Source organism: Dromaius novaehollandiae, chromosome 11 (genome assembly GCF_036370855.1).
Source record: "Dromaius novaehollandiae isolate bDroNov1 chromosome 11, bDroNov1.hap1, whole genome shotgun sequence".
Taxonomy (NCBI): domain Eukaryota; kingdom Metazoa; phylum Chordata; class Aves; order Casuariiformes; family Dromaiidae; genus Dromaius; species Dromaius novaehollandiae.
Window position 1 is genome coordinate 20,441,781 of NC_088108.1, and position 23,503 is coordinate 20,465,283.

The 23,503-nt window shown below is 46.4% G+C and overlaps 1 protein-coding gene across 7 annotated transcripts in view; it reads left to right on the forward strand.

Annotated features, from left to right (window-relative positions):
* The window catches only part of ATP11C (ATPase phospholipid transporting 11C), a 73,589-nt gene that overhangs the window by 28,222 nt on the left and 21,864 nt on the right, over positions 1–23,503 (forward strand). For all 7 annotated transcript variants that reach the window (XM_064518310.1, XM_064518311.1, XM_026110950.2 and 4 more), the window contains exons 2-18: positions 111–230; positions 2,256–2,345; positions 5,987–6,067; positions 7,102–7,209; positions 8,534–8,662; positions 11,283–11,386; positions 12,083–12,133; positions 13,656–13,720; positions 14,310–14,391; positions 14,750–14,900; positions 15,857–16,054; positions 17,762–17,923; positions 18,609–18,766; positions 19,618–19,689; positions 21,195–21,268; positions 22,168–22,271; positions 22,899–23,080. In XM_064518310.1, the coding sequence (XP_064374380.1) occupies positions 111–230; positions 2,256–2,345; positions 5,987–6,067; positions 7,102–7,209; positions 8,534–8,662; positions 11,283–11,386; positions 12,083–12,133; positions 13,656–13,720; positions 14,310–14,391; positions 14,750–14,900; positions 15,857–16,054; positions 17,762–17,923; positions 18,609–18,766; positions 19,618–19,689; positions 21,195–21,268; positions 22,168–22,271; positions 22,899–23,080 (1,931 nt within the window). The remainder of the gene's footprint in view (positions 1–110; positions 231–2,255; positions 2,346–5,986; positions 6,068–7,101; positions 7,210–8,533; positions 8,663–11,282; positions 11,387–12,082; positions 12,134–13,655; positions 13,721–14,309; positions 14,392–14,749; positions 14,901–15,856; positions 16,055–17,761; positions 17,924–18,608; positions 18,767–19,617; positions 19,690–21,194; positions 21,269–22,167; positions 22,272–22,898; positions 23,081–23,503) is intronic.

The following is a 23,503-nucleotide window of genomic DNA, read 5'->3' on the forward strand; positions in this document are numbered from 1 at the left end:
ATTTCCTGCAAACAGAATGACTTGCTCCAAGTCTGAAACAACAAATACCTTTATGCAGATTTTTGGGGGGGCTCGAAACTTAATTTGCCTTCCCTGCTTGTCTCTGGCAGTGTGCCGGGGAAGAGAAGCGAGTCGGTACACGCACCGTGGTGGTTGGGCACCGTCCGGTTTCGGAAACGGATGCGTATGTCGCGCAGAAGTTCTGCGACAACAGGATCGTCTCGTCCAAGGTGAGTTTGCTCTGTTAATGCAGGTGCCGTGGTTGCTTAATCATAGCTTGCATGTATTCCCTACACAGGTACTTCAGCCTCATCTTACTGTCAATCACATGTATGTGTATATTTTTTTCTTTTCTTTTTTTTTTTTTTTTTTTTTTTTTTGAAATTTAAGCTTTAAGTCCATCCTTTTTTCCTTCCCACTCACCCTGGTGAGGACGTGTACAGTGTCCTCTCCTCTGTGCCGGAGGGTAGCAAAGCATGTGGCGATGTTTGTTATACTTTCTGGTATTCCCCTTTCCTCAAAGGGAAGGTTAAGTATAATAGAGCATATGATATGACAGCAACTTAGGTTTGGGAAAGGAAGTGGGGATTATTTTATAAATTAACAGATAAATGTGATTCCCCTATTCTCATTCTGCGCTTTTTTATTTTTAATCCTCTCCCTTCAAATAGGACAAAAATAACCATGTTCTGTTTGTCCCTTTGGATGAGAAGGAAAACATTCATATTGTATTAACGTAAGCTTTTGTTTATTGTGGGAAAACTGTGTGATGACACCTGCCTGCCTTCTGTTTAGCTTTTTCCTTGGCATTCGTGAAGCTATTTCAAAAGGCTTGAAAAAAAAATTAAGTAAAATGTCAAACAAATGGCATCAAATAGTGTCAACACATCTGGATACATGTTGCGTTAGTTGTGGTTCCTGATGCTCAGTGTACAATGAGGCTTCAGTTCTACTACACTTGAGCTGTAAAAAAATTTTTTAACTTGTATCTTGCTTCTTCCCGTGTTGCTATGCTGAATGGATTTATATCAGGAAAAGTTTTAAGTCTAAACATTTTAAAACCATGTAGCATTCCCATTGGCTTTTCCTTGACATTCAAGATGCATCCTTTAGAGAACAGCTGACTGTGTCTTGGTTCCCTGGTAAATGGTTTGTTTTGACACTAATTTTATCAATCATCTTTTACTTCTGAATGTTGCATCTTTGTTCTTTTGTGTGTGTTTATATTTGCTAAGCATGGACTTTCCCTAGCTGCCCAGTCTTTTTTTTCATTTAGGTGGACATTGCTCTTGAGTCTTTGCAACTCATTATTCTTTCTTTATTTAAGGCATACTGAAAGATCAAATATTAGACACATTGTTTTCCATGTTGTTCTTAAATTCCCTTTAATGTATGCTACCTCTTCATTAAGTTACGTTTCTCCAAATGCATATCTAGAAGCCAATTGCTGAAAGAAATCCTGTTGTTTTTATCTCTGTTATCCTTCCCCATCTCAAACTGTGTTGGGCTATTTTGACAAAATAAGAATTTTAGTGAAATTTTTTGGCCCACTTTCAGCTGTTTTGTGAACCAGCGGAGAGAGCCGAAGCTGGAAGTGGTGCTGGAAGTTCAAACAGGAGTTAGGTTGCATCTTAGCATATAGGTGCATCGCGCTGGAGTTTGAGGAACAGTCACCCGGCCCTTTGCCTGCAGGGCCCAGGAGCTGCTCGCGTAGCTGTGCACACCTCGCTGCGCAAGGCCTGCATCGTTGAGCAATTAGCTGAGTAGCTTCTAATTAAGCAGACTGTGACATCCTATGAGGCCTGTTTGTGAAATGGCTGGCGCCGTGCCGGTTTGCAGGCTGCGGCCAGCCGACCTCTGCGGCTGCAGTAAATCAGCAGCAGCCGCTCCGCAAAACCACGGGGCGCGCGGCGGTTCCCCAGCGCCGCGGCTCCCGGCCGCAGAGCCGGCGATCTGCAGGAGTCGGCGAGTATTAACAGCCTCCCGTTAACGAAAAGCGCCGGGGAATCGCCCCGGGGAGTCCCCGCTGGGGGCGGTGGGGACCTGGCCACCGCGGGCTCCCCCTCTGCCTGCAACTTCTGTGAAATTGTAACGGGAGTTTACTTGGTACAGCAGTTTGCCTTGCTTCAGGATGAAAACTCATTCCCTGTTTTGCACGGATCAGTAGATACGGTCCATGAGCTCTGTGTCTGCCTGTTTGTAGTGACGTCTGGAAAGGCGCAGCACCAAAGCTGTCCCGTTTCTCTCCCCCGCAGTACACGGTCTGGAACTTCCTCCCCAAGAACCTCTTTGAACAGTTCAGGAGAATTGCCAACTTCTACTTCCTCATTATCTTCCTGGTGCAGGTAAGAGGGTTTTGCATGGAGATCGGTGCCAAGGGTTTTTTCTTTAAATGCTGATTTTAAGCACAGCTTGGAAAACAATTGATATTTCAAACTGACTCTCCTGGTGCTTGTAAGTGGGTTTTTTTATTGTTTTTTATTGGAAGCTGTGTTATAATTCTGGCACACAATTCAAGGTGTAATAACAATTAAAATATTTCAGCCTGAGATCACATTCGAATGACCGCTGAAACAATTTAAAAGCCTTCTTGACGTTTAAACCCCATTAAGACGAGTCGAGCAGTGGAAATAGGTATATTGAGTGCTGCAGAATTAAGATCCAACTTCAGCTGCTTTATTACTTCTGCCGTAAAACAATACGCATTTTCCCAAGTTGTATGATGTCTGTTAGGTCTTAGCTGTAGTAAGTGTCAAGGCAAGCAGAAAAGACAGGTTGTCTGCAGTGAAACTCGGGTGAGCTCGTACCACGAGCTTTGGGAATATGGAGCTTCAGGAAGCTATTTTGCACGGGTGAAATAGCAAATTTTATATACAGATAAGCATCTTCTGCTCTGCTTTGTGTCGTGGGATAAGGGACAAATCCTGAGCAAACCTGAATGCTTGTTTTTCTGTTCTGTCAACTGAAAGAAAAGCAGGCTGCCCAAATATATCTGGGGGAAGGGATGGGAAGGAAGTTTGGGAGAATCACCAAGGGCATTCTCTGGGATTTTGACTCCGATCTTGGGGTATCATTTTGTTCTAGCAGGCACCATCCTTCAAACATGCAGGCAAGTTTTTATCCTTGCAGTAACGGATTAGGGTTTATGACTATTCCAGGGGTGGCTGCTGCGGGAATAGGTGATCCCAATGTAACCGCTGTGGATGGCTCCTAATGACGGTATTACGTGAAAGGCCTGGGTCCCTCGGCAGCAGCTGGCGCCCGTCCGTCGCTTGATTTTGCTGGCGTTGTTCCACCATGTCAGAACGCATTTGTAATTCGCCTTGTACCGAGGCAATGCCCTGGAGTCGGGATGTCCTTTTCGTGTGGCTGGCTGTGTAGTGACGCGGTTCTACACTTGCTCTGTTGACCCTCTGGACATGAAGAAGGAGGGATATTCTCGATTGTACTTGAACAACTCACTGCAGTTTAGCAGCTACCTGTTTTAGATGTAGGCGTATGCAGGTGAGCAGAGAGCCCTGTCCTTTCTCGTTTCTATTTCATGGGCTGTGATCACCTCTAAAATAAGGAAGCAACCCACATGCTCCATTAGAGATAAGCCAAAAATAAGCCAACCAGCCAACCTGGCGGCACTAACACAGTTGCTACCGTGTAGAGTAATGGGCAGCTCCCCAGCGCTCTTTGTTCGGGAGCTGCTGGAGACGTCACTTACATTTAAGCATTCAAGGTAATTTCATTAACTTAAAATATCAAGGGTTTACCTTGATAAATGTCATCTAGAGCTAAATGTTGGTGCTTATCTTTTAATTACTTTAAATTAATAGAATTACCCTAAGTGCTTCCTTACGAGTGACGTATCACAGCACTTGGTAGCAGTTCTCTAGCGTGGAGTTTCCTAAGGAAGCATTGCGCTGCACCGAGAGCCCTGCCAGCACCCGTCTGGTGACGCCGGTCTGCCTGCCCCCGAAATCCGTAACCAAACCGCGGGCTATCCAGCTCTCCTTGCAGAGAGAAGAAGAGAGAGTGCATGCATTACACACAAAATACCAAGTAGTATACGAACAGGGATATGAATTACTGATTCATATATTGCAACACGGAAAGTTAACTGTGAATAAACTCTGGAGGAAAGGGTGGCTTTGAGTGAGTGTAGTCAATGTGTGCTTTTAGAGAGACCAACATGACAGCAGCAAGCTGATGTAGGAGGTGCCAGAAATGGGAAATGTTCCTTTTGGTTGGTAAAGATGGCTGCTGGGCTATGGTCTTCAGTTTTGTAAACAGTGAATTAGGAGGAAACTTGATAACAGAAAGGTTTTGCCACTTTTAAGTGGATCCAAATTAAGCTGTTGAAGTCCTAAAACATCTCAAAAATAACTTCAAAGGAGTCTTTGTTCTGGGTTGTTGTTCATTCGTCCTTCTGCTTTCCATGAATGGGGAAGGGGAGGAGAGCGGTATGGAGCCATGGGAGGTGTAAGGAACACGGCAGCCATCTCCAAGTACATAGATGAGTTATTCTGTGTACATCATCTACTGTATGTATTCATACATCTATAATATAGCATCTGTATAGACGGAAATCATACTGTTTGCTTGAATAAATATATCTTCACAGCTGGATCTTGTCCAACGCAGAAAACAGCTCTGTTGGGTAGCTGTGGGAATGCCAGGAAGCACAGCGTCAATATCTCTGCTCTCTCGCTTGCCCTTCTTAGTTAAAAGCAAAAATCCCTGTTGTATTTGGAAGCTCTGTCCAGTTTTGCGAGATGAATTTTGGCAGACTGGCATGTGCCTCAGTGTTGGCTTTAACATCTGGCTGTCTGGGCATAACATGCTGTGTGTGATGTGTCTGTACGACGCAGTAAACGCTTCAGATCCATTCGAGCGCACCAGGAGTTTGTGCTCCTGGAAATACTTGTTGGGTTTTATCTTTTGGTTTACCCTTGCGTTAAACTCGTATCACGTACCTGGCTGCTCCTGTGATGTTTCTGTTCCCCTCGTAGTATTTTTTTAAATCTCTTCTCCATCTGAGTCCAAAGGTGCAGGGTAAAATTGCGAAGTACAGCTATTTCAAAGAGTTAAAAGTTCCCAAGCAGCTTCCTCCCAGCAGATGAGAACAGCTTTGTGCTTTTTGCAGACCGCCTAAAACAATAAATACAGATTCTGTTGTTTTGTGAGAGTGCCAGCGAAATGCAAATAAACAGAGCAAGACAGAGTGGCTTTGTGGGAGCACAGTGCGTTTGTGGCGGCTCCCCGGCCCTCGCCTCCGCAGCCCCCGCGTCTGCCTCTGGGCTCCCGCGTCCTGGGGGCGGCCCGTTTCGCCGCACCTGAGGCTGTCCCGGGGGCTCCCGGCCTGCCCGAGTTCACTTCGGGTGTTTGCACAGAGTCTGGAGGTGCCTCTAGGTGGGGGGGAGCCGTAAAACGCGTCCCCGTCCCAGCAGCGGTCCCAGCAGCGGGCGCAGGCTGCGGCGTTTCCTGGCTTGCGCTGCTCCCGCCCGATTACCGGCCTGCTCTTCCCCTTCGGGCCACCCTGCCCTCAGGAGCCCTTTTCCGTGCCGCCGGGCTCCCGCTGGTGCTGGGCCAGGCTTCGGCTTTGCGCCGCTTCCGATGGGCTTTTCCCCAGCGAGGTCTGGGCAAGGAAAGTCAAAGTTGATTAAATCCGTTTTACCGGCTGGCGCCTGGTGAAACACGTGCCCTGAGGACTCGGCGAGCTCCCGTCTATGCCCGGTTTGGTACAGGTCGCCCCCGACTCGACACGGAGCTCAGTGAGCTGTGGGGTGGCTCCCTCTCGGGCCGGTGCCCTGTCCACACGGTGTTCCTGCGGGATCGTCCCTCGGCAGCAGGGAGGGCGCTCCTTCCCGCCAAGCCCAGCACGGCACCGGCCCTACGGAGCTCCTTCGCCGCCCTCTGCCAGAGCTCTTAGTTCTTCCGCTGCCCGAGAACACGTTGTCACCGTTTTATTTGTTTAACTCCATTTTTTCCTGTGCAGGTCATAGTGGATACCCCAACCAGCCCGGTGACCAGTGGACTTCCCCTTTTCTTCGTGATCACTGTCACAGCTATCAAGCAGGTAACAGGATCCCTGTGGGGGAGGAAGCTCGCTTCCTGCAGGAAGGTTTCTTATGTTCTCGGGGCTATAAAATGGGGGAAAAAAATGAATTCGGCATGTATTTGAACGTATTTGGCGATTGCCAAAACGAGCTGGTGAGCTTGATAACCGCTTCCCAGAACGTCAGGCGTGCGTTGGTGCTTTTCCGGAGGGACTGCACGTTGCATGTGAACGTAGATCTCTATTTTATTTTGACAATGTGCAATGCTATCTATATGTGTTCTTGAAAGCAAAACGGTGGTTATTAAGGTTACCGCTGTAGCTAGCTCTCTAGTTCTGGCTTTACTGGACCTTGTTTCTTCTCCTTTTAGATGTGCTCTCTGAGCCTTTGCAGGAAACAGAGACATGCTGCAAATGTAGCCGCTGCTGCACTCCCTTGTTGGTAAAGGAGAAGGACAGGCTCCATTCAAACATCTAGACAGCCCTGCAAATATGCAGTTCTCTTTCTCCTTGCTGTGATAACAGACCTTTTCTCCTCCTGTCGTATGCACATGTGCCACTTTAAACTTCTACAGAAGTATTAAATAATAAAACAAGTTTCTTCTGCAGGGGCCAGAAAAGGAGAGGTAGAACAAAATCCATCTACTTCAGATATGAATATTTTATTCTCTTAGTGAAGACTGAGGAGTCTTGTCCTGCTTTACCTTGGGAAGCAGTCACAGGGCACTAAGCATATTATTTACATTATGAGCCTATTCTTGCCAGCACTGAGGATAATAAAAGCATGCTGCAGTAGTTTAGCTGCTCGTTGCATGCAATGCATATAGATTATTTTTGTGTGTGTTATTTTAATCTGTTCTGAATCTGTCAAATATGTACTTTTTTTTAATTGATTTAGTCTGCGCTACTCTCGTTGATGTCTTGTCAGGCATGAAGGAGTTCTCAGGACTGTTTAATTTATTCCTTTTTCTTTTCTCCCTTTTTCTCCATCCCCACTCATCTTATTTCAGTAGTTTGCTTTGTTATGAGTTTGTTGCCTGTGTTTGTGTGCCTAGGGATATGAGGACTGGCTGAGACACAGAGCTGACAACGAAGTAAACAAAAGTAACGTCTTCATTGTTGAAAATGCCAAGCAAGTGCAGAAAGAGAGCGAAAAAATCAAGGTAAGTTTTTTTTAATTGAGAATTCAGGTGCAGTTATCACTGAAGCCAATGGGAAAATTAGGATGTGGGGTGGCCCACCTCCTTCCCCCTCAAATCTGGGTGCAGCTGGGCATTAGGACTGCCGAAGGCAGGTCAGGAGGAGGCGGTGGGCATCCCCAGGAAGGGGTCCTGCGCTTAGGTTGGCTCGGCCACCTCGCTGCACTGCACCAGCGTCCTGCCTTCACGCGAGGCGCTCCAAGCCCCCTTCCCGGCTGGCAGCTGAGGCCTCCTTTGTTTGAGCGCCTTTGAACGGCTGTCTCGCAAAAGCCTTGCCGGGGCTGACAAATGACAGGTCTGTCATCGTTTGCATTTATCTGGGACAGGCAGTCCTTTTCTATTTCCAACTCTCCCAAGGACACCAAAAAAGTACACCAGCTCTGACGTTCATTTGTCACCCCACGCTTCAGACTAGCGCTTCATCGGGGTTTTGCAGAGAAATAAATAATAAATGCATCACGTCGCCCGTCCCGACTCGACCTGTCGGACTCCGGTGTGATGCCCGGGTACCGGCGCGCCGTGCGTGGCAGAGCACCCGGCAGCCGTCTCTGCCGAGCCGTGCAGCTGAGCCCGCGCGGCGAGGAGGCCCTGGGGAACAAGCTATATTCGCAGAGGTAGACTGCCTCGACTACAAAATAAGCTTAAACCTTTGCTTTCCTTATCGTAGCTGCAGCGCCCTCCCCATCCTGGCAGGGAGGGGATTTCAAAGCCAGGGAAAAACATGTGGTAGCTGCAAAAAAATCACATCTTAAGGGAAAGAGAGAAGGGAGAAAACCTGAAACCCCACTCCTTCAGAGGCTAGTAAAAAATAGCTAGGGCACCTCTATAGCAACTAGAGGTGAGAAGAGCTGAAGACACAGAAGGGAGTCCATGAGAAATTTCAAGAGCCTGAGTCTTACTGTTGCGCGGTTAAATGCCTCTTCTCAACACAAAAAAATCCTATGCCCTATGGAAAGGGTGGCAGACAACTGCCTCGTGGTTAGGGGATTAGAAATGTGGCATTCCTGTAAATGGAAAAAGGCCCAGGTTCCTAATTTCTGATGCTTCGCTGCTGTTGCAGAGACTGTAGCTAGTTTCATGCAGCAGTTCTCGTTTGTGAAAGGTGAATTACTGAATCTTTGGATTTGGGGTGGGTTTTTGTTGTTGTTTTTAATCATCATAAACTCTCATTTCCCTTCTAGTGAACATGATTTCTTTCAGACTTTGAGAGAAGCTAAATCTGCAACCCTCTAATAATAACCTGAAGGGCTTTGTGAAGTGGTTCTTTTAAACATTTCTTTTCTTCCAGGTTGGAGACATAGTAGAAGTGAAAGCAGATGAGACCTTCCCCTGTGACTTGATATTATTGGCCTCAAGTAGCGCTGATGGGACCTGTTACGTCACTACAGCCAGTCTCGATGGCGAGTCAAATTTCAAGGTGATGAGGATGGATGTGCTGCGCCCAGGAGTCGCTGCTCTTGGTGTACAGATGCCTTTAGTTGTGACTGAAGTCAGTGCTTGTGCAATGCGTATGTCTGTTTGATTAATTGGAGGATGCTCCCACGGCACCAATCCTCATGGTGACTTGGCTATATTTAACATCTGTTCCCTACATTTGCTCATCCAGTGAGTCAGCACCAAAGTGCTCCGTGGGTTGTTTATTTATTTATTTTTTCTTTTGTGTGTGCGTTTGTTATAAACAGCCATTTCTCCTGGCATTGCCCCAAAGTGAGTTGGTCTTCATGGATGTGGCTTCCCTGCTGTACTGCCCATCCCTGGAAGCAGGGTGCTGCTCCCCGTTTTGTGTCCCGTGTCGTGAGGTCTGGTGTGTAGGTGAAGCAGGGAGTGCAGTTGCTTGAACTTCTGGCTCCCTTTTCTAGGTCTTGTAAATAATTCTGTTGTTTGACAGAACGACAGAACTTTTTCAGTGAAATCCGGGACTTCTTAAGGCAATATCTTTTGATTCATTTATGGATTCCCTTCCCTGCCCGCTCCCCCCGCCAAACTGAGGGGGGAAAAAAATCACTGTTTTCTTTTACTCTACAGGAGTAATGTCTCTTCCTCCCCTGCCCCAATTCCTGGATCAAGAAGTGAAATTTGGCATTTGTCCTGCTCGGGATGAATCTCTTCCTTAGTTTGATTTCTCTTCTTTATTCTTCCCACCTTTCCAAACGAGGGAGAGAAACAATGACAAAAATTCAATACGTCAGAAGACGTGAGAACTTGTTTGCACTTGTATTTCATAAATATTTGTACAGATGTTAGCAATTGCAGTAGGAAAAATGGAAATTACTTAAAAATAACATGATTAATTCCAGCAGACTGAAGTTGGTGGGAATACCATCACTGATTTTGCGCGTTGTAAGGGGTCTACAGCTAGTCTCTTTATGGGTGGCTGTCAATCAATACTAAAAATCACACATAAGTGCTGATGCAGTATTCATGTATCATGCTAATTACACTAGCAAAGAGGAACGGAGCTTTGGAGCTGCTTGAGGCCAAAAATAGATAGCCATATTAAATAGGCAATCATTTATTAACATCAGGTATGTTGCATGCATGAGTCAACATAACTTTGAGAGTCTTAGCTCTAACTAACTTTTGAGTCTAAGTGGAATGCTAAATTTCTATTTTAAGCAGTGTGTGTGTGTGTGTATATATATGTATATATCTTTTTTTTTTCTTGGTTTGTGAATTTCTGTAGATGACTGGGAGCTGTTTCCTGTTTCTCGATAAGATGAAAATGTAGAATGAAAATTTGAAGAGTGGGATAGGGAAAGGACAGAACAGCGAGTGCTGTTTGGGGATACAGATCTAACGTCAAGAACCAGGCCTTCCGCAAAACTAGGGCGAGGGAAGCACGCTCACGTACTCCCAAAACCTCAAGTGCACTGATACTTGCTGCCTACCTGTTGGATACTTTTCTGGTATTTGGCGTGTGTCAGATCATGCTTATGGAGAAAGATTCCTAACTACGTAAAACTGAGGCAGAATTATACAGTGGATTTTGGCAGGGTTCTGTCTTTTGAAGCAGGAATCTTTCGTCTTATGTTAGATAAAAGAAGATGCATTTTTCTAAAGAAGCAAAGAGCCTGGTATCGATTAGGAGGCTGCTTTGAGGTGTCATTCAGTGCTTCCAGTGTCCGTGGTTACAGGAACAGTGGACATGAACCTTAGCAGAAGGGCCTGGTTCATTGCTGGGCCTTGTATGAACAGGTTGGAGTTCTGTTTCACAAAAGCTATGATTTATAGCAGAATTGCACGTATGTGCATGCTTTTAGTATGAGAACCCAGGCAGGATACCAAAAGTGCATTAAGGTGGGTATTTATAACATCATGAATGCAATGCGTGCAATGTCACGGTTCCTCCCGGGATGCACAACGAGAGGAACACAAACGTAATGGGCTGAGGAAGCTCTTTAATGAATTTGTTTACGAAGATGGATTAAGGCAGTCTGTCTAAGCCTGGAGTGATTTAGAGCTCTAAGTAGCTCCTATAAATAGCACCTCGAAGGCAGCGGGTGGATCCTTCGTGGGCTTTCCAATTAATTGTGAGAGATGAACCTTCACAGCAGCAGCTGCTAAAAATAGCTTCGAGTCTGTCGGTGCTCTGCCTGGTCCCCCGGCACCGGCGCCAGCTTCTAATTACCTTCAGGAGCAGCACGGGCCGGGGCCGCGGAGGCCCTCCCTGCCCGGGGAGCACCCACAGCCTCCCCTAGGCACAAACCCGGGTCGCAGGAGTTGGCAAGTCTCACGGGCTTGGTGCTCTGTGGGAAAAACCCAAATTGTCCCATTTTTATTGAACAGATATCTAACGGCTCCTTCCCACTATGGTTTCTTTTAAGCATATTAACTTCAGCCTTCAGCTGAGACACTTCAGCTGTTTTGTGGGAGAGGAGGTTAGAGCTCAGATGAGCGGCTCACTCATGAGCCTTTTCTATCCATCGGCATTTTAAGTAACTTGCTAAAACTACCGAGCGCTGGAGCGTGAGTTGCGTTAGGGGGAACCGGCGGGCTGGCCGGCTCCTGACGGTCACGCCGGTGCTGTCTCTGCCTAGACTCACTACGCGGTGCGGGATACCGCCGTGCTCTGTACGGATGAAGCCATAGACTCCCTTACTGCCACCATCGAATGTGAACAGCCTCAGCCGGACCTCTACAAGTGAGTACGACAACGGCCACCGCTCCTCGTCCTCTCCCGACCTGGCGCGAGCTGGCTGCTGTCTCCTTCCTGCAGACGCCCGAGCCACGCGGGACGGGGGGCTGATGAGCTGCAGGCAGCAGGGTGAAGGGTGCTTTCCTTTCGTCAAAGAGCGAAAGATGATTTTGGAGGTGGTGATAAGCTGCTGGCCTCCTTGCTGACCAGGGATAGCAGAGTCAAAGCCAGCCTTCTTCAGGGCTCAGTTCTACAGTAAAACATCTCTAGTGAAATGCCTGTCGTGGTGTAATGAGTTACTTTTTGTCCGCTAAGCTGGTTGTAACAGTCTATGCGCCTAGTCTTAGGCGGGTGTACTTGAAGTAAAAATGCATTGGCCTGAACTTGCTTTTGGGATTAAAGTGTCTTTGTGGTTAAATCCTTTGAAGGAGGTTTGCTGCAATGTGTTTTACTTCATAAGTGAAACAGGAGTGCATACGTGCAGTCCCTGAGGAGCAGTAATGGGAAGAGCAGCGCTGGCTGGATGGCGGGTGGTTGTCTGTCCGTCCTGCATGCAGGGACCCTTTGAAGCAGGAGGCTCTCAAGTGTACTAGTCTGCATGTTTGTTCCCATCTCCTGATGATGTTGAATATGCTTGTCGTTGCTCTTTATAATGAAATATTGACACTTGTTTATAATTCAAGTTTCTTATTTTTATTGCAGATTTGTTGGAAGAATTATTATCTACAGAAGTAATCAAGAGCCTGTAGCCAGGTTAGTCTTGTGGCTGTTTTGCTGGCCCTGCTCAAAGATGTTAAGCATCAGTATCAAAGTTCAAGGGTCTGAACTCATTACCATCGCTAGGGAATGTTGGTTTTCTTTAACTGTTCCAAATATTTTGTTTGTTAAAGGAGGCCTGTAATTTTTCTCTCCGCTCAGTGATTCAGCTGTACCGCTCCTGGTGATTGGGGAAACTTCTGGTAGCTTGGAGCAAAAGCTGTAGACAATCTCTAAGTCTCGGCTCCTAGCTGTTAGCGCCTCTGAGAGATGACCCAGGCCACCGTGGGGACAAGATGGGTTTGCAGGTCTGAGGGCTCAGGTGATGTAAGAAACTATGCATTCCTCCTCACCACTCTTGTCCCTGCAAGAGCCGTCCTTCCCAGCCTTACGGGCGAGCGAGTCTGACGGGCGTCCCGATCCCAAAGCTTTGGAGTGCAGATCACCCGTTGACTTTGTTCCCCTGCCGAAGCGAAGGCCAGCAGGAGCGGAGCGTGGTGTGCTGAGCACCACCGCTCTCCAGAGAGCCATCCTCCTCTCTGCAGGTGTGCGGGGGTCTAACTAGCTCAGGCTGAGAACCGGTAATGTGTCCGTGCTAGCAAAACACACTCTTACTGTGCGTAGCAATGTTGTTGGGGCCGGGAAAACAGGGATGGGCCCAGTGCTGCAAAGAGCCTGGACTGGAGGGCAGCCCTGGTCCTCGCACCGTCGGTCTGAAGCGGCCTGGCAGGCAGCAAATTCACCAGGCAGTCGCAAGGGACTGTTGCTCCTGGGGAAGCAGGAGCTTGTGCAGCAGTCAAGGCTTTTCTGAAAGAATAGGCAAGCAACGTCGTACAACATCTTCAAAGCCGGATGGACGGTTTCTGTCCTCGCTGTGGTGCCTGTCATGCACCGTGCTGTGACAGATGTACCTGAAAACCTACACGGCAAAGTCTTGGGGACTGAGAGACTCATGGTTGCCCTGGATGCTGCCTGCGGCACAGAAATCCTCAGCGATGGGACAGTAAACGCTTGTTGAGATATTTGCAGTCAGATAATCTAGTGCCTGATTGATTGAAGAAACAGAAGCAACAGAGGGTTGCGGGTGGGACTTTCAAAGAGAAATGAAAACATGGGTGGAAGGGAGGGGGGCGAAGGAAGCAGCCATCTCTTCATGGTGCCATTTGATTGCCTGTGTGCAAGTTGATAGGTATTCACCACTTATAATCAGGGTTTTATATAAGTACTGGAATATATTATTAGATCTGAATATTTTGCACTTATTCTCAAAAACCTGACTTGAAATCCATCACTAAATCTGGAATTTTGAACACCAAGAATAGTCTGTGTAAGATCAAATGGAAATGAAAGTATGTAAAGGGAAAAACAGGCAAAGTCAAACAATTCCCAATTTTATATACAAATCGAGTAATCAGATCTTAAGAACCCCTGTTTAGCTTTTTAATTGATCTCTGGGTTTGAACTATGAAGAAGTTTGACTGTGTTTTCAGTGCTGTAATGGTATTTCTTTTATGTTTAGGTCTTTGGGTCCTGAAAACCTGTTGCTGAAAGGTGCTACCCTCAAAAATACCAAGAAGATTTATGGTGAGCAATTTTTAAAATTTATTTTTATTTAAATAGTTCCGATGAGCAATGCTAGCAGGCAAATGTAGATGTTCAGCCCTAGATCTAGGCAGGGGAAAAGGCTTATCTAGCCAGGACTCAACTTGCATATGAATGCGACTGTAGACTGCTAAGTTTGGAGGGTGAGATTTAGAGACAGTGGTTCTGTCTGCAATGCCACGTAGGCTGGGTTGACATACCAGAGCAAGCTTTTCTTTTTCTGCCTGATGTATGAAGAGTAGGGAATTGTTTCCAAATCCTTTGCTGAAAACCTGTGCTATTATCTCGGTCATAGATATTTGTAATTTAGGATGCAGGTGCAGATGGAAGGCTAAACCCTTTTTCTAACCATGCGTGATTCTTAGGCTCCTGAGCAGCGCTCGGGGATATATGCAATTAATGTTACTTAGGAGCTGCTGCAGCTCTGTAGCTGCGCAGCCCTTGGGTAATACCTTTTTCCTGAGCTGAGAATCGAGTTGCATGTAAACACCGATGCCCCTTATGGCTAAGGGAGAGCTGGATCCCCCTCGGGTTGCAAGTCTCTTATGAGCTCTGCTTTAATATTCTGTAGGAGTTGCGGTCTATACTGGAATGGAAACAAAAATGGCTTTGAACTACCAAGGGAAATCTCAGAAACGTTCTGCTGTAGAAAAGTGAGTATTTTTAGCAGGGAAAAAATCGGTAAAAGCTGTTGTTTTTTTCATGGATGATTTGTACAGAAATAATCCCCTAATTTGCTGCCTTTTGTTTCAGATGCTCTCTGATTGCATAGAAAATCTGTGTATTTGATTAAGCATATCTTTCAAGAAGCTGCATCGTTTAGTAGTTTTTCTTTATTTTAAAAAACTAAGACATGTTAAAATATATGAACTGACCCTGAATATCAGCACTGTCAAAAGCAGTTGTTCTGTAATTCCCTTCTTAAAAGTAAGGAAGTTTTGTTCCTGCTTATTTGCATAATTTTCTATTAAAAATAGCTGCAAGAATTTTAAAGAGAAACCTATTTTTCAGATCTATCAACGCTTTCTTGATAGTGTATTTATGCATCCTATTGAGCAAAGCTACGGTGTGCACGACTCTGAAATATGTCTGGCAGAGTAATCCATTTAATGATGAGCCTTGGTACAATGAAAAGACTAAGAAAGAGAGAGAGACGTTCAAGGTAAATGAATTTGTATTTCAGCACCTCCTTCAGCTTTATTTCTTTTGACAGTTTTATTTGATCTGATAATGTCTGCTGCCATCCTTGCAGTTCCTGCTTGCTCTTTGGAAGTGCTGTCATTTACTTCAGTCTCTCCTGTGTGTATTTGTCTCATATCTCAGTTGCTACCTACCTTATTCCTGCTTGTGCACGAGAATGATCGGGTGGAGTAAGGCAAAGTGATGCTCTTAGCCAGGCCTGCTGCTAACCCTACTTGTGCGCTGGCGTCCCAGTTGCCCTGGAGAAAAGTGATTGCATGCCAGTTACTGACAGCAGGCAGAGAACATCGTTTGCACCACGCAGAAATAATATATAAATGCAGTAGCTGATTTAACCTGAGTCCTTATCTGAACTTGAGCTACCTTTCAGCTGTGAGCAGATAAACTTGAACTGAGGCCATGTCAGCTAGGCTCTGAAACTTGTTGAGACACGGGTGGCCAAGCCTGAAAGAGTGAGCGTGTGTGTGGGGCGAGCAGTCGATTCGGTTGGTTATAGAGGAGGACTTACGGGGATGTCACCGAATCGGTTGTACCTTGGTCATGGCCTCACTGGTCTCAGACCACTTGCTCCTCATTTCCAGTAACCTGAGACCAGAATCAGCGTATAGCATTTATAGGAGTGTACTTGAATAAAACATAGCTTTAGCCATTATGAAACACTGAGATACACTTCTGTGATATACACTCATAGATCTGCAGAAGACAAGGATTTCCTGCATGGAAGAAAAATAGAATTTGGCCCTGTGCCTTAGCTGTGTTCACTTTTTTTTTTTTTCCATTGGCTTTTATTTTTTTTTCTATTTAACTAGAGGGAAAAAAGCTGTCTAAAACCTTGGAGGTGTTGCTGTAAACTAAATCTGTCCCTGAATTATGTCTGATGGGCGTAGACTGTATCTTCCTCTCCTTTTTCCATTACAGGTTTTGAGGATGTTCACGGACTTCTTGTCATTCATGGTCCTGTTCAATTTTATTATCCCAGTCTCCATGTATGTTACAGTAGAGATGCAGAAGTTCTTGGGCTCCTTCTTCATCTCTTGGGATAAGGAGATGTACGATGAGGAGATAAAAGAAGGCGCGCTGGTGAACACCTCGGACCTGAATGAAGAGCTCGGGCAGGTCAGAATGAACTCTGTTTGTAGCTGCTTTAACTCAAATTGGCTGTGTTGGCAGTAGAGCACCCAGGACGGGAAGGTGAGGCAGAAGGGTGTACTTCTGACACCAGCCCGAACACCACGCACGCACCATCCCTTCCCTCCCTGGTGGGGCTGTGCACCAGGTGCGTTAGCCAGTGTCTCAAGGGAGGATTTTTCTGTAAAACCCGCTGCTTCCCCGTGTGAACGCGTCCAGCGTCCCGGCAGGAGCAGCAGGGCCGGCGTCTCTTGCACCAGGGAGGGCATGTCGGAGAGGTTTTTCCTCTCCACTGTGAGCCGGCAAACCGCTCCGTGCTCGCTGTGGCAGACGGCACGCGTCTCGTTGGTGGAGGAGGCGGCGGCACTGTGGTGTTTGTCACTTCTGCTAACTTCTTCTGTGTCTGCAGACTTAGATGACTGTGCCTCAAATGCCTTCTCCTGCCTGCTAGTCTCTCTCCCGCTCTCCACCTCCCTCACCATAGCTGTTGGGATGTTCTGTTGAAAACCAAAAAACAGAAGTATAAAATCTTTGGAGTGTTGCCCCAAGTTGAGTGTTGTGATACTTCTTTTGTACAGAGGAACCTGAAGAAGTGATTAACCGTGGTGTCTTGTCGTTATACCGCTTTAACAAGAAAGCTTAAGCAGAAATTAAAAGCCTTCCTGTATTTAATTAAGACTAAAGAAATCGAGTCTTGGTGTGGAGCAGGACAGGGAGAAAATTGATTGCTGTTTTTGTTCCAGCATGCAGCTCTTGATAGCTCTGAAAAATAGCTGGAAGGCCACTGCCGCAAGCGTCCCTAATGGTCTCCTTAATAAGAAACCTTACTTTGTCAGTCAGTCATGGTCCTGTCAGTGCAGAACTTCAGCTGGTTTGGTGGCAGTTTCCATTTAATGCAATTCTACTCACTTTGTGAAATGGCTAAGGTTATAAATAGTGTATGAAAGAGTAGGAATTGGGTCATGCGAATTGTTTCCATATTGGAGAATGTCAAGTGCAGCACTCTGCACGCCAGGAAGGTTTGCTTTCACTGCTTCAGTAAAAATCCTCCATCTCTTTCAAGGATTAGTGAAAATAACGCCTGCCCGATCGTCTCTCTGGGCCTGTAACGCACGTGCATCCACGCTGCTGCTGGTTTTGCCGGAGCCCTTGGGTAGCTGCTGGCTCCTCTTTGTTTATCCGCGTCAGCAGAGACTGCGCGTGGTGCAGGCACCATGCCTTCTGCTTTTATTTTGCTCAGTTTGTTCAATTTGGAGTACCAATTAGCTAATTTAAATACACCACCAAGATGAAAATCGCACAAAGGAGGCAATAGACCTGCAGTAGCAGCTCTATAATCATCAGAAATTATAGCAAAGTAACTAATAAGGAGGATGAGGAAAAGCTAAGGGCCTTGAGATGGATTTTAAAAGTCTCCAGGAGCTGCCTCCAGCCAGCTGAGAAATGAACTGGGAAACAAGGGAGCTGCTTTGAGGAAGGCAGTAGTTCAACTGTATGGTGATCTAACTCACTTGGGGCACATGCGTCTTTTTTGGGTCCAGGTTAGGAAAGTGGAAAAGGATTCTCCAAGATTGGGTCAGATGTATTAAAATGCCCCAGCCTTTCATTTTTGGGGAGGCTGCTCCTCCATCGTGGCTCTTTGCACAGCAATGGAAGGTGGTAACGCAGTGAGGATTGCTGCCTGCTTGCTTTCAGGTGGAGTTCGTGTTCACGGACAAAACTGGGACCTTGACGGAAAACAGCATGGAGTTCATCGAGTGCTGCATAGATGGACACAAGTACAAAGACTGCATGTCGGAGGTTGATGGCTTCTCCCAGACTGATGGACCCCTGAAATACTATGGCAAAGCAGAGAAGGTAAGGAGTTGTGTGGTGCTAACTTAGGTTTTCTGTTGTCAGCTCCAGGCTGAGAAATTAACTGATTTGTTACTGTGGAAGCACAAATTCAGGTGCAGGATTTGAGCATCGCCCAGTTTGACAGCTTCTGAACCAACATTTGGAGCTAGCTGATTGGGGAGGAGGGAGGGAAGAGACGAACGAACAGGGATCATGAATGTAGTATTTTATTTCTCCCATGGTTTGTAGGTGTTCTGCAGGTTTGGGTTTGGGTTTGGTCCTGCCTTGACAATTCACTGACCTTGCATAGAGATAATGTTTAGCAATAACAGATCGATTCTTGGGACTTCTGTGTTTTCTCCTTCACTGGAGACAACACTATACAGCATTGAAGTGTAGAAGCAGCTATAAAACAGCTGCGCTTAACTGGCCTTGCAAACTAAGGCATGGCAAGTACCTCTAAAATAAATTAACTGGCCCAAGGGGGAGGTGCCTGGAGGGAGTTGGCTGCTGACTGTCTAGTTTACAAGCTTCTCTGAAATCCCTCTCCGATGAGTTAATATTGTGAAAAACCTAAGTTATTATTTGTCTTGTCATAGTTGTTTTTTTAAATATGCATGCACAAACATCGCCACCAAGGACTTTGAGGTGAGACTCGATATGTGAACTGAAGTTTGTAACGAACCCTTCCTCTGAATCTGCCTAGTGTCGAGAAGAGCTGTTCCTGCGTGCCTTGTGCCTGTGCCATACTGTTCGAATCAAAGAAGGAGACCAGGTGGATGGATTGATAGGACATCCAGAACACAAATGTACCTATATCTCCTCTTCCCCAGATGAAATTGCTTTGGTAAAGGGTGCAAAAAAGTAAGAATTTTTAAGGTTGTGGATTTTTTTCCTCTCAGCTGACATAATGGGAGGGAGGTGAAGGTTACCTGAAAGTAGTAGACCCTTTTCTCTAATCAGGTGCTCACAAACTGATAAGCTGCAGGTGTTTGGAAAGCATGTCGGAGTACCAGCCCCAGGCCTGATCCACAGCCTTGTGAAGTCACATGGGTCTTTGCATTTGAATAAGTTTTTCTGTAAAAGTGTTACTGTACAAATGGTCTCTACTGAGCAGATTTTCAAGAAGCCTGGGTTTGCATTCGCTGCTAAGAGGAGTCCCAAAGCACTGCAGTGCCTGAAGTAGGAGACAGGCTCATTTATTGGAGCTCACGTGGACATGTACAGGTTCTGTCCTAATGCCTGAGAAACAGACAGTATTTACTATGTGATACATATACTATGTGAATATTGCACCCAAATTGGTTCCTTTGTGTGCGCTGGCAAAATAATGATGTGGGTTGCTCTTGTGAAACCCACATTTGAGTTCTTTCTAAGATGTTATTGCTAATTCCTTTTTTTTTTAAGAGTGGGGCTGTCGCAGCTGTATACTTGCTCATGCCTTGTAAATCTGCTGGAGCCCTGGGGACCGAGTCCAGGGCGTCTCGGTGCCTGTGTACTGCAGTGCCTGGCTCTCCTGCTTGTGGGAGCAGTGCCAAAGCATCAGAGCTGGCTCTGCGTGGAGCAAGCACACATCCAGCAGAGCTTTTTAGCTTGGGCTTGATAACTTCTCTGCTCTGCTCTGCAGTACAGAACATGAAATAAAAACATCGCTAGTATATAATACGTGCCAATGGATGTTTTCAATGTTGTTCTGTCCTCTTGTTTATTGACAGGTATGGTTTCACTTTTCTAGGATTTGAAAATGATTTCATGAAAATACAAAACCAAAAGAACGAAACTGAAATGTAAGTGCCATGGAAGCCTGGCAAGGACTATTGCTCATAATAATTGAATGGACTCTGCTCAGCACTGGCTCGCATGCGGTTTAATTAAATTCAGGCTGTGTGGCAAACGAGACAGGGTCAAAGCTGTTCAGCAAGGGTTGTCAGACCAGTTACTGACCTGCACAAAAACTCATTCTTTTTACAAATTGCAAGACAGCAAAGAAAAGGCTAAAAGGCTTGCTTGCAAAAATCTGCAGTCAATTCTAGTGAAGGCTGAATTCAGGTCCCTTGAGTGTGTGTGTGTGTATCCTTCATCAATATCTGCCTGGCCAGATAGCTCCCTTGATTCATGGATTGGTTGACAACCTTATGGACAGTGACTGGGGCTCAGAGCGGGATACTCTGAAAGCCTGAATTGCGTGCAGTTGCTTCCTTGTGTAAGCATGCTTTCGCTTGTTTTTTTCCCCTCCTGAACTGAAATTAGATTTTACCCTCTGCTAACAACGCCTGTGACATCCGCAAGCACGCAAGCAGCTGAGAATTAATTACCGAGTCTAAGTGCTCCCCTCGAACTTGCCATCACAAGCAAGTTTCACTTCTAACTCTGCTTACGTTGAAATTTCTTAACCGGATGCAAGAGCTAGTGTTGCCACGTGCAGCGTGTGGTGCCCCGCCAGCCCGCTGAGCTGCGCCTGGTGGCTTGGTGGCCCCGCGGGACCTTGGCCTGGGAAGGGCTGGGGCGGCTCCTCGTTGCCACCCAGCTCTGACGCAGAGTGGCCCCATCCTGAACACCATGGTGTTCCCGACCTGCGGCCAGCCCTGGTGGGGCCGAGCCGGGCTGGGCTGTCGGTACAGTGCCGTGGGGTAACGCGTGGGGCAGCTGCACCGCGGGGCGTCCTGAAGGAGTGCGTGCAGCTCCGAGGATCAGGAGTATCCGAACCTTGGGCTCGCTGGCCTGCAGTGGAACGAAAAGCAAACCCAGCGTTTTGGGGGTTGGATCGCACAAATTGCAGGTGGATGTTATGTGGGAGGACAAACGGGCGAGTGCGCTTGCATCACATCAGCTCCTTAGCAGGTGTGTGTCTGCATGCTCTTGTAGTAAAAGCAGTGGAGTTTCAGCCTCCATCTGCTTTGCAGGGTGCATTACCGCATTTTTGCTGCAACAAGGAGCGTGCTCGTGGGCGGTTAGTGGAGTACAGCTGGCTGACGGTACATCCAAAGCCTTGCCGTGCGGTAGTTCTCTTGTATGTCCGTACCCTCAGCCCTGTCGTCAGAGCAGCACTAGAGCTTTTCTGCTCCGTTTTCCTGCTGAGCCCTCAGTGCTGGCTTTGGGAGCTGTTCAGTTGCAGCACACGAGTGAATCGTAGCTACAATCTGTTCAGTAGCTTTAAAAAGCACATCGCCAAGTGGGTGCTGTGATTTGTAGAGTGTATAGATTTTTGCAGATGATTATGTGATTTTTCTGCCTTGAATAGTTGTTTTTCTTCTACCAAGTCTAAGCTGAATCCTTTCTTGTTTTTTGAAAGGTACCAACTTCTCCATGTATTGAGCTTTGATCCCGTCCGTCGCCGTATGAGCGTCATTGTGAGAACCACCACAGGTGCAGTTAAAACTCATTTCTGGTCTCCCATAGATGTGTGCACATATGCACAAGTATGAAAGCTTGCTTTATCCTAGTACTGAACGTGTAGCGCCGCATATTGTAGCACAGAGAAGCTAAGCTGAAGATTTTCTAGGCCTATCAAATTAACTTAGGTGAAGGCTCTGACCCGGTCGAGGCTACCAAAGTTGACACACACCAGCTGACCTCTGGTATCTGGCCACACGTGTGCTCTGTGCCCAGCAAATGCTGCCCGTGTCAAGTCCCAGGCTGCCCGCTCCTCGGGCCCTCTCCTGGTCTGTTCCTCTTCCTCGCGGTCCCATCTTTTGTCTCCTCTGCATTTAAACTGCCGAGCTTTCTCCCTCGTGCCGCCAGCAGGTGAGGGAGGGATGGGGACAGTGATCCGCGGAGGACACCCTGCTTTCACCTGCCATGTTCCAGCCTGACGTACAACCACGGGGCAGAATCGAGAGGAGATCTGAGACCTTCCCCGGAGTGGGAATGGTGATAGCACAAAAAAAAAAAATGTTGGAGGTAACCATCCTTCTCAAATTTCAGTTCCTGAAAGTAGGGAACACTGTAGTCTTACCCTGCACCCCGCCAAAACGCTAGGGCTTTAACATAGGAAAAAACAAACTGCTTTGTCCAGCCTTTTGCAGGAATTTTACTCAGAGGCAGATACTGACTTCCGATATTCCAGCTCAAGGTATTAAAGTCAAACAACATTTTGGGTAGGTTAGTGTCAGGCATCTTTCAGTAGGCAGCCCTGCTTCTAGTAGTTCTTTCTGTAGTCCTGCCAGATTTCTTCCTCTGCGTTGTTTGCTGGATATTGAAGCCAATGTTTGTTAAGTATTTCTACAGGTTTTGAATGCTTTAAACTATTCATAATTTTGTTTTAGGAAAGTTGCTTCTCTTCTGTAAAGGAGCAGACTCCTCTATTTTTCCAAGAGTGCAACAAGAAGAAATTCAACAAACTAAAGTCCACGTAGACCGCAATGCTATGGTAAGAACGCAGATGGAATTTGGCTGGCTCCTGGGGTCAGGAAAGCCTTATTCCAAAAATAGGGATGTGACCTTGCTTTGGAGGAAAGATTGAAAATGTGAGTGTCACTTCTTATTGTTTTGAAGCCAAGCGTCTTTCCTTTTTTCTATCTTTGGCTTCCATGTTTATTTGACTTTTGATATACTTATATGGTCTTGATCGCAGTTGTGTCCAAGCATCTCCCAAGCAAGTTAAAAATAGAAGTAACAATAACAATCTTTTTTTCTGGTGAGAGAGATCTTTCAATCAGTTTATAGTTGTTTTGCATGTGAAGGTGGAAGAGAAGTATGTTCCAAGGAGGGGTCTGGCAGCAGTGGCTGTGCACTCAGGCGGTGTCCGATGCTTGGTCCGTGCTGTCCCTTCTGGGTGCACGCTGTCTGCTCTGGTCCTTCTGTCTTTAATATAGTGGCCACAGGGACATGGAGAAACTGACCCTTTGACTTAAGCCAACAAATTCACTGCTGTCAGGGCCAATGCTGACGAAAAGCACTGACAACAAGGAAAAAATACCAACCTTAATATCGGAAGCTGTGAAAAATGTGGTTTTAAAACACTCATCTGCTTTTTTTTTCTCCCTTCCCCTATAAGGATGGGTATCGAACCCTTTGCGTGGCGTTCAAAGAGCTAACTCAGAAGGAGTATGACAAAATTGACAGGCAACTTAATGAAGCTAAGATGGCTCTGCAGGACAGAGAAGAAAAGATGGCAAAGGTTTTTGAAGACACAGAAGCAGACATGCACTTGATTGGGGCAACTGCTGTAGAAGACAGGTAAAGGGATGACTGATGCGCAGACCAGGCCCTGTAGAGGATTAAGCATCTCTGACTTTGCATCGTGGTCCTGATTTGCTGGGGTGGATCTGTACACGCTAGCGCAAGCTGCAGCGAATTTGATGTGCTGCCTGGGAATTGCCTTGGGCATGATTGTGGGACAGTGTGGGAAAAGTGGGAGAAAAAAGCAATGATGAAACCCAGAACAGTCTGCAAGAAATAAAGCAGCAAGGCAGTCGTTGCAATGCCCTGACATTGAAAATATCCAGGGCAATTACTCTGTGGCACAGCCCATTACATAGTGCCTAGTTGCTAAAATTGGCTCGACAGGCAGGAATTAGGATTTATTAATGAAATTACAGAAGTACTTACACTTCTAGAAAGTGAATTAAATATGCAGTGCTAATTTGCATATCAACACTA